The 15,807-nt window shown below is 31.2% G+C and overlaps 1 protein-coding gene across 2 annotated transcripts in view; it reads left to right on the forward strand.

Moving 5' to 3' along the window:
• Syt14 (Synaptotagmin 14) overlaps nucleotides 1–15,477 on the forward strand; it is an 88,536-nt gene extending 73,059 nt beyond the window's left edge. For both annotated transcript variants that reach the window (XM_035353401.2, XM_035353402.2), the window contains exon 10: nucleotides 8,946–15,477. In XM_035353401.2, the coding sequence (XP_035209292.2) occupies nucleotides 8,946–9,143 (198 nt within the window). In that variant the 3' untranslated portion in view covers nucleotides 9,144–15,477. The remainder of the gene's footprint in view (nucleotides 1–8,945) is intronic.
• The last annotated feature ends 330 nt before the right edge of the window (nucleotides 15,478–15,807 follow it).

Raw genomic sequence — 15,807 nt, forward strand, 5'->3', positions numbered from 1 at the left:
TGGCTGTCATGTAGCAAAATTCCACATACCTGGGAAACACTGAATAGTCAGAAGGAGTCAGAGTTAAAGAAGAGAGAGGATGAACACCAGCCTCCCAAATAATAAGTTCATAATTTAAAAAAAAAAAATCTTTTTTTTCCTTTCCAATGGCAGCCCCATAACGAACTTCGTCTTGGCTGCTACTAAGGCCAGAAGTGGTGGTCATTTTATTATGGAGGTACCTAATAGGTGGGCCATCTTTGCCTCCTATGAAGGGACAATCAATTAAAGCCATGCCTTCTCCGGGATTCGAACCCCCTAACCATTATACCGTCTCGGCAGCCTAATAAAAAAAAAAAAAAAAAAAAAAAAAAAAAAAGCTTTAAAAAGTAATCAATAAATAAGATTACCCCCTTTAAAAAGAAAGCAAATAAAAAAATGTTTTAGATTAGCCTTAGAAAGCATTTTGTTAACCTATAGCTTAGCTGTACACTCTTCTCTTTAAGAACTGTTTTATCATCCCTCGCTTTGCTCCTCAAAAGTAAATATTGTAGTTTAGATATCATCACACCGTGAGGATGTAAATTTAACCCCTCCCCCCCCAAAAAAGAGGAGGGTTGTATTATTCCTGTTTTGCTCAGTGAATTGATGAGATTCAACTTGCATTTTTCATGTCTTGAGAACATGACGTAGGATATACAGGGTGTTTATGAAATCCCGGACCCATTTTGATGTTTAATAACTCATAAAATAATGAAGATATAAACAAACTTATGGCATTTATTCATGGAATAACTTATATATTTTCCTTTTCAGGTTTGAATATCTTTACTTTTGTAAATATCGTCTGCGCGTGTGGTTAATTTCAGATAATTTCATTTTCCAGTCTAAATATCTGTACTTTTCTAAATATCATCTGCTTATTAATTGCATTTTTCTCTCTTTTGTTTTTGGTAACTATTGCAATGTTATGTGTACTTTTGATGTGTTTGTTCTAGTACTGTTGTATGTGATGTTTTATTCGACCAGATATTAAGGAGAATGCATACACCACAAGAGAAAGCACAGATTTTATGGTGGTTCATAGAAACGAAATCCATAATGCAAACACAGAGAAATTGCAGAATTTACCAAAAAGATCCTCCATACAAAGCAGCATCTTGCGGTGGAAAAAGAATTTTTTAGAAACTGGAAGTATCGCAGATAAGAAATGTTCTGGACGTCCCTGCACAAAGTGATTTTGATGTTGAGCATGTAGAGAGACATTTTTACACAATCCTAGAAGATCTGTGAGATAGCGGCAAGAGAATTCGATGTGCCAATTTCGACGGTGTACAAGGTTATTAAGAGAAAATTAAGACTGTATGCATACAGAGTTCAAATTGTTCAAGTTTTGGAACCGGACGATAGGCCTAGGAGGATGGCCTTTGCAACAGATATGCTAAGGAGGATAGAAGATGATGCTGAATTTCTGAAGTGCATAATGTTCTCCAACGAAGCATCCTTTCATCTTTATGGCATTGTTAATCGCCATAATGTGTGCACATGGGGATCTGAAAACCCCCATGAATACTGTGAGGCACAAAGGGATTCACCAAAAGTTAATGTGTGGTGTGGACTAATGGACAACCGAGTCATTGGGCCTTTCTTTTTTACAGAAAAGCCAGTCTCATCAGTCGTATATTTAGACATGTCGGAAAACTTTGTATTTCCACAACTGGAAGAGCTTCAGCCACATGTCTTTTTGCAACAAGATGGTGCACCACCTCATTGGGGTACCATCGTTCGTAGTTCTTTTAATGACCATTTTACAGGAAGATGGATTGGGCGAGGAGGTCCAATTCCTTGGCCACCCAGATCACCTGATATAACGCCACTGGACTTTTTTCTTTGAGGATTTGTAAAGGACAATGTTTACAGGAGGAGAGTGTTAAACATTGATGACCTAAAAGCCAGAATTACAACCGCAATAGCCTCTGTGAATGCCGACATGCTTGCCGGTACCTGACAGGAAATTGAATATCAACTTGATATTCTTGTGCGACGAAGGGGGCACACGTGGAAGTTCATTGACAAGGGTCATGAAACTTCTTGAGTCTTATCTAACCATTTATGTTATTAATTTTAATCTATCTTTATTATTTTATGAGTTATTAAACATCAAAATGGGTCTGGGACTTTATAAACACCCTGTATATTAGATTTATATGTAGCAGTGTTTTAACATATGTATTTTGCTACAAAATCTGACTTTTTCTGAAATCACTTGCCTTTATATATATATATATATATATATTGATTCTATGACTCAAATTATGCTTAAAATGAAATTTATAAAATTTGATATGAAATTTAATCAGTAATTCAGAATTATACCTTGCTGCACTTTTTTTACTTTGTAAATAAATTCATTTGGCAAATATCTCAGTTTAAGGCTGTAAATACGCATATACATTCTTTGTCGCGTTTACTAAATAATTCTAAAACTCAATATTCAAATCAAATAATAATAAAGAAATTTCGCTTACCTGTCAGACACAGCATTGATTTTATCCAATTTAATCCTTTTGTCAATTTATCCGATTTTTATTGATGACACAAATAACTACATTTACAATTAAGAAACACATATAAACTTATTTTGCAATTCTCAACTTAATGTACGTTAGTTCTACATCTCTCACAGTTAGCAATGTATTGAACTGCTCAAAGGAATTCAGGTGCACCACAGTGCCATCGGGTTCAAATACAGTTTCTACAAAGGCAAGCTATTTCAATTCTCTTTCATTCTGTGCGGTGGTTTTCCCCATGTGTAACGTGTATACGAGCCAGTTTCCCTTAGAAAGTCCTCCACGAAGGCATCCCTCCTCTTAGGCAGATAGCCCTTGAGGCTTTGCCATAATCACACACACACACACTTTCATTCTGCGCAAGAGAAGAAAAAGCATTGTTTTTCTTTTCTTGCGTATGTTTTTTAATCACAGTTGTTATTTTTAGACATCTTGTCCTTTTTAGAATTAAATTTTAATTATTTGAGTCATGTTATTGTTGTGACTTATCTCACTTGTCTGAGAGTAACATCAGAACAAGTTCATGAAATTCATCGTGCCAAGGAGTGTAAGATTGCTCCTGTCATTGGCAAGAGCCTTGAGTACAACTTTGCTTAATTCCGTCCCCAATTTTGAAGGAGAGCGCTCCAGGGGAATGGATTCGAGGGTCTCCTACCCCTCTTTCACTACTACCAAACTCTCGAGAAGACTTTTGGCTCGCTGCATATTTAGAGTGCAGCGATGCTGCACGGACACTATACATTTACAAACACACATACCTGCTCTGGAATTTAAACCTGGTTCCTTCACTATGACAGTCAGCATCACTAACAACTATTCCAGTTGGGCGACAGAAAGGTTATATTATTGAGAAAATTGTTTTATCTGCATTTTAATTTAGAATGATTGTGCATACAAACAATTTTCCATGGTTTTACGACTGTGTCATTGCTTTATACAGTTTTATCATCGTACATTTAATTTGTTAAAATATTATCCATATTTTTGAATAAGTTCAAATTATTCATTTTTTAAACTGCAAAAATCAAATAGACTAGCATAAAAAAGACTAAAAAATACTTTTATAAAAATAATTAAATAAAAATAAATAAATAAATATTTTGCTTTCTTAATGCCGTAATGTTTTTTCTTAACCCCTTAACTGCCGTGGGCGTATATATACGCCTTGCTCAGCCGATGCGTTAACTGCCCCAGATGCGCAGCCGATGCGTTAACTTTGCGAATAATTTTAGGTGTAGCAGCGCAAAGCAAATGATAGCAGTTTGGAAGGACGTATATATACGCCTGGGGCAGTTAACGCATCGGCTGAGCAAGACGTATATATACGCCCGCGGCAGTTAAGGGGTTAATGTCTTACCCCTTAAGAAAACCTTAATACCATAATGACTTTTTTGAGGCATTCTGTAGATATATCTGCAATCGTCCTGCCTTTTTTATTCATTATATACTATATTCACTTTTCAAACAACTGGTTTTCTGTGAGTTTTTAGTTTTGTGTCTATTTAAATTATGGGTTTTGAATTTTTACTTGAGAGAGCTTCTGATAGTTGTGTCTTGCTGTTAGTATTTTTAACCAGCTCTGTTTAAAAATTATATTCGGGATTTAGTATTCTTGCCAGTTGATGCTTTAAAGTTGCACAGGTAAAATACATAAGCCAGCTCATTATACATGTATTTGATGTGTAATGCATCTTTCAATCTCTCTGTTGTTTTTAGCTTAGATTCTAAGAACACCAATATCAAAAGAATTCAGAAAAGGTTTAAATAACCTTTTTATTTTACTCCCAGTTTGATTCGGATGTCCTGTGCAGAATGGAAGATGTGACTGCAGTTACATCTTGCTGGAAGATGTAATTTTCCAGCAAGATGTAACTGCAGGTGTGAAAAAAGTTAGAAGTCCGAAGGAGCAATGTCAGGGCTATATGGTGGGTGTGGCGTTAGTATTTTTAACCAGCTCTGTTTAAAAATTATATTCGGGATTTTGTATTCTTGCCAGTTGATGCTTTAAAGTTGCACATGTAAAATACATAAGCCAGATACATGTATTTGATGTGTAATGCATCTTTTAATCTCTCTCTTGTTTTTAGCTTAGATTCCAAGAACACCAATGTGAATACAATAGCAAATGTAACTGAACGTTCAGTTGCACTAAAATGTTTGTGCCTGAGAACATATAATCTGTAGTCAATGAATGTAGTACATATAATCAATGATATTTGCAAATCAAAATGTGTAGGGTTGCTACTATAACTGGAAGCTAGCATTAAGACCCTACAGGGCAGATAGTAAGTTAAACTGGAAGCTTAAGACCCATGCTGACAGTTAGTGAGTTATTGCTATGTCTTGAACAACTCAAAAAATTCAGAAAAGGTTTAAATAACCTTTTTATTTTACTCCCAGTTTGATTCGGATGTCCTGTGCAGAATGGAAGATAGCACCAGCAAGATGTAACTGCAGGTGTGAAAAAAGTTAGAAGTCCGAAGAAGCGATGTTAGGGGCTATATGGTGGGTGCAGCAAAAGATCCCATTCGAGTCAGTACAGAGTCCAGTCATTGAATGTAGACACATGTGGTCTGGCATTCATTGAACATTACCTTTTTGCACTGGAACTCAGTTCAACATTTTTCCTTGATAGCATCTTACTATGGACCTTCCTATTGAGGGTTTTACCTTTTTCCAGATAATCTTTGCGGATAATACCGTGACAATTCTACCAGATACAAAGCATGATCTTTTTGTTAGTCAATTTGCACTTTGTGATGCTACTGACAGGCTCACCAGATGCAGACCAATCCTCTTTTCAGCCTGTGTTGTCCCACTTTTCATCACAACTGATGATCCGGTACAGAATTTTGTCCTTGCATGATATTCTCAAGTGGCTGCATACTGATCTTCCACAAGTTATCGCAGGCAGGCCTCATCAACATCAATAGGCAGGCCAGAGTGTTCTGCTTCTTGAATGTCATAGTCCTTGTTTTTGAATTTTTGGTACTAAACTTTCACAGTATCATATAATACAGCATTAGTACCTAAAGCTATAGATATGATTTGGTGGCGTTCTGTAGCTGACTTTTTGCAACAGAACTGGAAGTAAATGACAGTCCTAATCTGGTAGCGTGATAGTTCCATTTCAGACACCTTGTACTTAATAATAAAAATATTTTTTTTTACTAATTTCACAATACAGTGTTCTTTTTCTTTCAAATGCCCAAAATTGTTTTACAAAATATGAGTAAACATGACAATGCAAACTATTTGAGCATGCGATTATTTGTGGTGGTGGGAAACTTTTGTTAGAGCCTGATAAATTTCATTGCATATTAGATGAAGTTAAGTAAAATAGCAGATGATAAAATATTCTGGTAAAAATTTGCTCTTTTGAAAGAAAGAAAGAAAAAAAAAAAAAAAAAAAAACTTTAAACTTTTGATTATATTGTATAAACTTCAAAAATAGCTTTTCATGTATTATTAATGAATATTTATTAAATATTATTAGTAAAAATGAAAATAAAGAAATTCTCAATGAATGATCTTCATTGAAGTTCAGAATAATTGTTGCAATACATTGAAGGTTATGCGTAAACTCCATTCGTTGTTATTATCGCTCGTAACAAATATGCCAAATTTCAAAACATGCCAATATATAAATTCATGCATTTTGAATAAAAAATTCTAATGTTTTTCAGGCATGCCTGGAAACATATCCACTTTAAGATGATAGCAAAACTGTTATAGATAATATGCAGAATAATTTTTGAAATATTTATAAAAATTATTTTAAAATAAATCGTAAAAATATTTGAATTTTATTTGGATTGAACTTAAAACTTCAAATTTTGAGAGAAGAAATCAAGTAAGTTTAATAAAATCAGAATCAGATTTAATTAACGTTGGGGAGCAAAATTTTGAGACCTAATTTTTGAAAAACTATATGGCCGATTTCTACCAAACATGGCACTTTGGCATAATTTGAGGCATAGGATTGAAATATGGAAAAACAGTATGTAATTTCAGAAAAAGATCGATTTTGTGCCAAAATTCCTATATTGGAAAATACAAAATATATATCCTAATAAATAGAACCATGTGATATGTGTTGGTGGTTAGCTAGCAGTGTTGTCTGGCAGGCAGTCATTTGTCATTTCATCCATGTCTGGATAATGTTTGTGACTAAAGAAGAGCAGCACAGTGTTATTCATTTTTTAGTGGCGGAAGGTGTTGGAGTTGGTGGTGCATCAGCGAATGAAAACAGTGTACAGAGAACACTCACTGGCACTGATTCATGCACGGGACTGGCACAATCTTTCCCTGAAGGACGGAAATCTTTGAAATATGATCTGTGACCTGGTGACAGTTACCTCATCATCACAGGTGCTTTGGTGAATGACATTGACCAAATCATCTGTGCAAACAGATGGCACACAATAAAGGACACAGTAACTGACTGTAGCCAGTCAGGAGGTGGGTGTGAGTTTCAGTTCTGTTCATGCCATCATTGCAAAGAAACTGCATTACAAGAAACTGAGTGTGCAATACAATCTTGTAGACAACAGTGGGTGCAATATAATCTTATAGACAATCAGAGGTGGATTCACACGAGATTGTCATTGCAGCATCTTCACTGATATTATGTTGAGGGCAATTTCTTGGACAGAATCTGGCACGTGATGTGAACCTTGGTGCCATCTACCAATCAGAAAATAAATGACTAAGCCATCAGTGAAAACATCCCAGCTTCCCACCGCCAGAGAAGTACCAAGATAATGTAGTAAGGGCAAAATCGTGTTGATTTTTTTTTTTTTTTTCCAATATGAAAAACTCACCAAGTTCTTGGCCCTAGGTTAACAGTACTACACCACCTTGGAACATTTGCATGCAGCAATCAAAGCCAAATGGCTAGGTATATTGTTTTCTGGAGTATTTTTGCTGCAGTGCCACATATGGCCATTCGCACATTGAACTTTCAAATTGTGTGGTTTTGGTTGAGTGTGTTGGAACACCCACCATACGGCCCTGACCTTTCACCTGTTTGTTTACTAAAGAAGCCATTGTGGGGTTGACGTTTTCACATGGACAGTGAAGTCATGGACTCAGTTCGAAACTGGTTTCAATCTCGGTTAAAAAATAACATTTGAAACTAAATAATATCTGTTCATTTTGTAGCGATTTTTCCGTTTTCATTTGATTCTCTTTTATACAGTATAACATTATAAAAGTAATTTTAATCCTGAATGATATACTATTATAAATTTCTTTTGCAGAATGAACACTTTTGTAGATTTGATATTTCTTTTAAAAGTTCCAGTCTGTGTTTTGGAGTGATTTAGATGCCTATTATCTAAATATATTCTTTTTATGTATGCTTTGCTGTAGAGAGTACAATATTGGCCTTTTTTTTTTAGAAATTTCATGTTATTTTGTATTAAAATCCTTTAATTGTATACATTTAGTACATAAAATTCTACAGTTGCTAACTGATAATATAATTTGTTAACTGATCCTTCTTGTTTTATCCTTGAAATTAGTCGTAGAAATTAACAAAAAATTAGTGAAATTAAAATTGAATTTCTGTGAGATCTCTGCTGTGAAAGCAATAAACTTGTTAAATATAGCATTTACATATTTGTGCAACCACATTGGTGCCATTTGGTTGCTTTTACAGAAGAAAAGGAATAATTCCTTACAATTGCAAAAAATTATATAAGACATATCTAATTTAGGTTTTAGTTAGACATATTTACTCAAAAATCAAATCAGCAATCTTGATTGCAAGTGGGTTTTATTATGTGTAGCAATAATTGTCTTTAGTACTTTTGCCTCAAAATATTGTATTCCTGCAGAAAATATTCTTCAATTTTAAATAACACAAGTGCATATTTGAAATTAAGATTGAGACCAGGGGGCTGCCATAGACTTCTATTACATCTTGTTAAATTATCTACAGTAAAACTGTATTATTTCTGGAGGGGTGGAGAAAATGGGAGGAATATCTCTTTTAATAGAAACATATGAATATTCAAAACCATGTAGCTTCATTATATAGTTAATCTATAATGAACAGTTTGTTGTATGTTACATTATAATAATCAAATCACTAATACTTATTAACTTAATTGCATTCAGTTAAACTTTAATTAAATGGTCACTTAAATTTGTAAAGAAACTTCTGTATGTTGTATTTATACCTGCTTACATGTATATAAAATGTGAGAACATTGAAGGATATCAGATTTTTAAAGCACAGAAAAATTTGACTTGAAAAGATTTTATTTCAAAACAAAAACAATCTACAGTGAAAATACCCACTAGTATGTGAATGATTTAAAAACAATATTAAATTTTATTTGTTAAAAATTATTGCTATCAACATTATTTCATGACACTTGTATTCAATAGGTGGCCCTATTTCAACTTCCAGATGTGACGCTGATGATATCGGTATACAACAAACGCAGCATGAAACGGAAAGAGATGATTGGTTGGTTCTCTTTGGGTCTTAACAGCAGTGGAGATGAAGAACTTGCTCATTGGAATGACATGCGAGAAAATCGGGGAGAGCAAGTATGCCGTTGGCATGTGCTTCTGGAAACTTAATGCGCAGTGATGCCCATTTTTTCTCAAAATTTTTATTACACCCTGCCAACAGGTTTTTGAGCCTTTGGAGTGCTCTTCCTGTTTATTGTGTCTTGATGTTGAGGGGCACGAAGCTTTCTGCCATGAAGGCATGTCACCCGGCCTACCACCATTTTTAAGCAGAACCTTCCCTTGTGTGCTTTTAAACACTACCATTGGTATCTTCTGCTTTCTCAGCACTAAGTATTTCTAACCTGAGTCGCATAATCCTGACAAATGCGATTTTGCATTAAGACTGGAGAGTTATCTAAGTAACACTTCATCTTTACTTGGCATTAAGTTTCCTTTAATCTGTTTTGCACTTGTTAAAATGCAACTAAAGTACATGCTTTCAGTGCATATGCTATGATTGACATTGAAAATGCTGAAAGTCATCAATAAATATAAAAGAATATATTATTGTTAGGTTCAACTTTAAAATTGATTATCTAAATTTGTAAAAGGTTTTAGTTGGTCACACATTAAAAATCAGTATTTTGTATTCATATATATTGTCTTTGAATGTTTTTCCAGCATTGTACCCAATGCAGTAAATTTGTCGATCAGGTATCATTTAATTTTTCTTGCAGTTATCTTTTCAGTCTTTTGGGATTACAATCTTTTTAACAATTTTTTTTATTTATATTTGTGCATTAAATGTGAATGGTGAATCAAATAACTGTAGTATGTTATATCATTATTGATCATCATTGCAGTGCTATGTATTTTATTTCATTAAATGCATCCACATCATAAGCTTCATTAATTAAAAATTTGTACTATATCTTATGTAGCAGTTCTCTTGGTGACAGCTCATTTTTCATAGGATATATATAGTAAAGTACACTGATAGTATTATAATCTCATATTAAGTTATTGTAAGATAAGAGCTCTAAAACAAACCAATAAAATTTCAGAAAAAAATTTGCAACTTAGCAAGTTAAGGAATGTAAACTTGTCTTCTGTAATAAAGCAGAATGTTTATTCGTATATTGGAAAACATTCATGAATAAATTACTATATTTCTTAGAAAATTTTTCAAATTTTATTTAAATAATGAATTTAAAATTAATGCAATAAATGTAACATTTTCATATTTATCAAAATATTAAATATGTAAGATAAATTAGTCATGAATATGTATATTTTTAGTCAGTTTGGACACTGTAAGACCAGCCCTATCAAAATGCTACTATTTATATTTTTATGTGTATACAGTTTGTAAGGAGTGCTTGCATTTTTTCTCCTGCAATGGCCTTATATATGTGGATTTTCTGGCACAATGCTGTGCAAAAAATATTTGTTTTATTTAATGGGAGAAGAGGATATTCGATTCTAAAAACTGTAATATTGTAAGATTTTTTTATATTAATTTTGTGATTTTATTCTTAATAAACACAAGCTATCTGGTTTTTTTCAATAAATTACAAAAGTACATTATTACTTACTTACACAATTAAAACCTTAAAATTAAGTAACTAGAATTAATTCATATAAAAGTATGCATATATTAAAAATGTGTCCACTTGTAATCTCTCGGTGTACTTAAAAATTTTATTTCAGCTAGTGATGGCTTTAATACTTCTATATTAATCTCTTGTCAAATAATATGTATTTGTGCAGTTGGTTATAAATTTTATAATTGATATTAAGAACACATCATGCTGAATAAAAGCATCCATACCAGTGTAATAGATCAGCACTTTTTCACATGTATTACAAGAAATGCAGTTCTTTAAATCATTTTGATTGAAATTTCTTCCAAGCTGTATCCTTTTGCTGTAGATAATGTTGTGGTAATTATAGTAAGTTCATTAATTGATTGTTAATATTTTTCTGTGGGAAGAGGCTATTTACAATTTTATAAAAGAAAAATATATTAAGCAAAAATTTAATGAATTACTGAAGAGTATTTTTACCTGCAATTACTAGGGATTTTATTTCACTTATAAAAGTATCTTTAACAAATGCTAGTTGAAACTTCTATAGTCAGTGCTTTAATAAACCTTTGCTTTCAGCTAGATAACAGCGAGATTCCAATATGAATTATATCGATATTTAGTTTGAGGTGTATTCGACAATTTATGATACATTCCTTGACAGTGAAAATATATCAGTGGTAAGTTATTTAATATTGATACATCTGTGTAAGACGAAATAGTTTTGACATTTAGATATAGTGTAGTTCTATTAATCTTCTTTTTTACCTGAATAGCAGCCTTTTTAAGTAGCAAATATATGTTACTTCAATTCTTAGTGTATATTTTACAGTAAGTAGAATCTTCTTTTTTACCTGAATAGCAGCCTTTTTAAGTAGCAAATATATGTTACTTCAATTCTTAGTGTATATTTTACAGTAAGTAGAATCTGTAACATTCATCTATCCCTAATTAGTTTATTTGATCATCTGTGAAAGTAGTGGTCATTATTTGTTTTAACACACAATAGTAGTTTTACACTTTCTCAAGAACTGATTTAACATAGATTTTGATTGAATTTAATTACTGTTAATATATTTTAATCGCTTGTATTGTAGATTAGTACAGTATAGAGAATCACCGATTTTTCATAGCAAATGCAGAATATTAAATAATCACAGTAAAGGGAGCCAGATGAACAACAATTGTATAAAAAAAATTAAGTTTTTTAAAGCTCCATATTAAAATATGCAGACCTTTTATATAATAATTTGATAAATGTAATGAAAATTTATTTTGTAATTCACTGTATGATATATATATTATTGCACATAAGCAGAATATTATTTTATGTAAAATGTAAGTTTCTGTAGTTGTATGCTCAGTTTATTAAGATTTCCATAAATGAACTACTTATTTAATCAATAAATAAGATTTTATTTAATTCCAAGAATGTTTCGCAAAACTATAAATAATTGTTAGTACTCTATATTCTAATTAATTTTTCTAAAGCTTTGTTACAAATTCATTAATATTAATTAAATCTACTGAATTTTATCTCTTAGACTTTGATAATTATTCAAAAAAAAAAAAAAAAAAAAAAAAAGAAATCATATATTTTCATGCTAAGGAAAAAGATATGTGTTTTTACTGTTTTGAAAGTATTAAAAATTTTATAAATGTAACTTATTGAACAAATCAAAATTGTGTAAATTTTAAGATCTAAAAATATTGTTCATTTTATTTTCATAACCTTTAAGGAATTCATTCAATGTATTCTGAAGTGGAAAGTTATGAATTAAATAATGTCTTGTGACATATTATTTTTCGAACTGTATAGTTGTTAAAAACCAAAGCAAAAAAGCTCTTTCCAGATTTAGTGGCATTTCTTCTCCCCCTTTAGTTGTTTATGTTTGATATGCTGCCAATAATTAGTGAGTTAGAAAAGTATTTTAACTTAATATTTATTAAATAAATTTGTTTATGTATGATATTTAATATAGAACACTGTTTTTCTATTGATAAACGTAATAAGATGAATTAATATTTTAAAATGACACTTTTATTTTTAATTATGGCATGTTTGTGAATTTTTAATTCAGAATTTAATTTATTCAAATTCTTGTTTGGAAATGATTCTTTAGAATATATTAATTTAAGATGTATATATGTTTTAAATAGAACTGTGTGAATACAAAACTATACATCAAGCAATAAGAATTTGTAAAATTATGTGAGTGACATACATTGTGACTATGCATTAATTATATTTGAATATATTACATGTCTCCATTTTAAAAAGAAGTGTGTTCATGCCTTTTATTGTTCTGAATCAAAGATTTTTAAGAATTAATGTTTTAACAAAATTTTCCAATTCATATGTAAAAATGAAAGGAAAAAATATATGTCTAAGTGATATTATAAAAAATTTTGTATTTAATTTAATTGAATATTTTACATATTACTTACTTTAAGCAATGCTTTACTTGAAAATACTTTATATAATACACTGAAAACCAGTGAAAATCATATAAATGTAATTTCGATTACTACTTTTGAAAAGCTCGTAAAAATATGTTTATGAATAGAATTGTATTTATACTTGTGTTCTCAGATGTTGCTTATTTACAAAATTTTTATATTGTTGTTTGTGGAAAGTACTTATGTGTTTTTCTCCCTAAAATTATTTTTATCAAATAAAAAGTTCTCTAAACACATTTTTAATTTAAGTTCTTTGCTTTATAATAAATGAGGCAAAAATCTCTTTTTAGCTATTATTTAGTCACACAGAGCACTAAAAGCCATGAAAAATTCTGGGTGTGGAATATCGTAAGTTCTTTACCTTTTCCCTTTCTTAGAAATTAAAACTTTTTAATATTGCTGCTTTTTTCTCCTCAAAATAGAAAGTAGATTTTTCATAACTTGCAACTGTGATATTTTCTAAAAGGAGTGAAAGAATTTCATAGAAACATATTTAAAATGCTTCATGAAGGAAATGAATTTTCTCTTCAAAATTAAGTAATAAAAGAAGAGCAGGAATTTTCCCTTTCTTAGAAATTAAAACTTTTTAATATTGCTGCTTTTTTCTCCTCAAAATAGAAAGTAGATTTTTCATAACTTGCAACTGTGATATTTTTTTAAAGGAGTGAAAGAATTTCATAGAAACATATTTAAAATGCTTCATGAAGGAAATGAATTTTCTCTTCAAAATTAAGTAATAAAAGAAGAGCAGGAAGAATAAAATTGCAGCATTTCCTATATATCTGCAAATTGGTTAGTTGAATAATGTCAGAATAGTTGTAAAATACTGCAAATGAACTATGAATATACGTAGTGTGATCAGGAAGTTCTAGGACTGAATTTTTATTTTTATAAAAGTAGATGTATACAATCTTCAAAATACAATCCTATTGTATTGTTGCCATCTTTTATTCAAACTAGTGAAAGCTGCTTGATAAGCATTTTTTGCTATAGCCACTTGTGATTTTTTCTGTTGCTTGAAATCTTTCTTTCAAATTTTTTTTCCTCCAAATTTTGAAAAGTAAAAAGTAGGGTAAATATGGAGTTTGTGAGACAATCTGCCAGCTCAGCATGAGCTAAGATGACATTCAAACAGTATCTTGATACAAAAATTAATATGAATCTCATATGTAGCAAGACAAAGAAAATTGATCAAAATTAACTATAGTTTGCAATGATGAAAGAAAGTAAGTAATTTCACAAAATATTTTTTTACATTTAAAAAATTTTTAATTTGATGATTTTAGAACAAAACTGAAAATAGTTATGGTTTAATCAAAATTATTTAATATAGGAGTCTGTTTTTCAGAATTTAAATGTTCTTATCCAAATGTCAAACAGAAAAATTCAAAAGTATACTATTCCGTAAATTTTTGTAAAAGCATAAAAAACTTTATGAATAATATGCTTTTGCAGGGCTCCTTGAAACTATTTTGGACTGAATTTGTTAATTATGATAAAGTACACAGGAATTTTATGTATCGGGAAGAGGCTTTTTCATAGAGAACTTCTGAAATTAAATGTAGAAAAAATTTTAAAAAAAGGGGGTCTCTTCAGAATGGGAGAGGAGTTACTTGTGTTTTACAATTTTAGCCACTTATCCTCTCTAATTGATTCATTTTGGTTCAACTTACCAAAACTGTACCAGTGAGTGATTTTGTCTCCATTATATGTATGTGTATATACTTCTGAATTTTTTATTCAGCAATATATTTCTGTATTTTGAAATGTTTCAATTGGGTTTGGTTATGGTTCATTTGACTACAGTGTTTTGCCAAAGCGTTCAAGGGCTGTCTACTTGTCTGAATTGAAAATCCACCAGTTAATCAGTGCTTATCTTGCACTAAAATCTAAGAGAAGCAATTAAATATTTACCATTTCCTTAATGTATACTTTTAGAGAAATATAAGTATTCAGTTTTGACTTTAGTTTCAATACAGCGTTTTATTTACATGGAAGAATGATTTTTAAAGCCTTTCCATTTAATTAAAAATCTCGGTAAAAATTTGAAGAATAACGAAAAGCATCTTAATAAAAATACACCCCCCCCCTCCAAACAGAGAAAAGCCTATTTTGGACAGCATTCAGTCAAAGGGTTTACAAGTATACTTTTAATACAGATAATATAAACTAATAAAGTAGCTTTTGTGTTCCCCAAATATTTTAACCCTTTGCATTCATACTTTTTCCCACTTAAAGCTTTGAGCAGCTTGGACTTTTGCTGTATATGACTATGTACTGTGCAATTTATTTAAAGGTAAAATATTTTTAACATTATTTTATTATTATCATAATGCAAACATTTGTAAATGAAAAGTTATAAATTATTTGTAATTTTCAAGTTAATGATACGATTAAAGCAATTAGCAGGATGTTAACCTGGCTGACGATCGCAAGTTTCACAAAAATAAACGATTTGTCTTCTAGCCTTTTAGGTTGAACAGACACAGCAGTCTTCACTAACACTATCTCGGCTGAAGAGATAATATATTTTGACCACCTACTCAATATTGCATCGCGAGACCATAGCCTGAAAAACAGCTGCAATTCGCCTTGGCACGGATGACAAGACTTGAGACATGTTGTACCAAATGTCTAAGCAGTGGTCATGCAAAGCGAGATATTCCAACATAGTGGTGTTTGAGCTCTAAGTTGCCACTCCATGACATCCCAAATGTGCTGTATTGGGTAAGATCTGGCGAGTTAGG

The sequence above is a fragment of the Stegodyphus dumicola genome, chromosome 9 (assembly GCF_044657685.1).
Source record: "Stegodyphus dumicola isolate Sdum_Otavi_A_Nest chromosome 9, ASM4465768v1".
In the NCBI taxonomy this organism is placed as follows: domain Eukaryota; kingdom Metazoa; phylum Arthropoda; class Arachnida; order Araneae; family Eresidae; genus Stegodyphus; species Stegodyphus dumicola.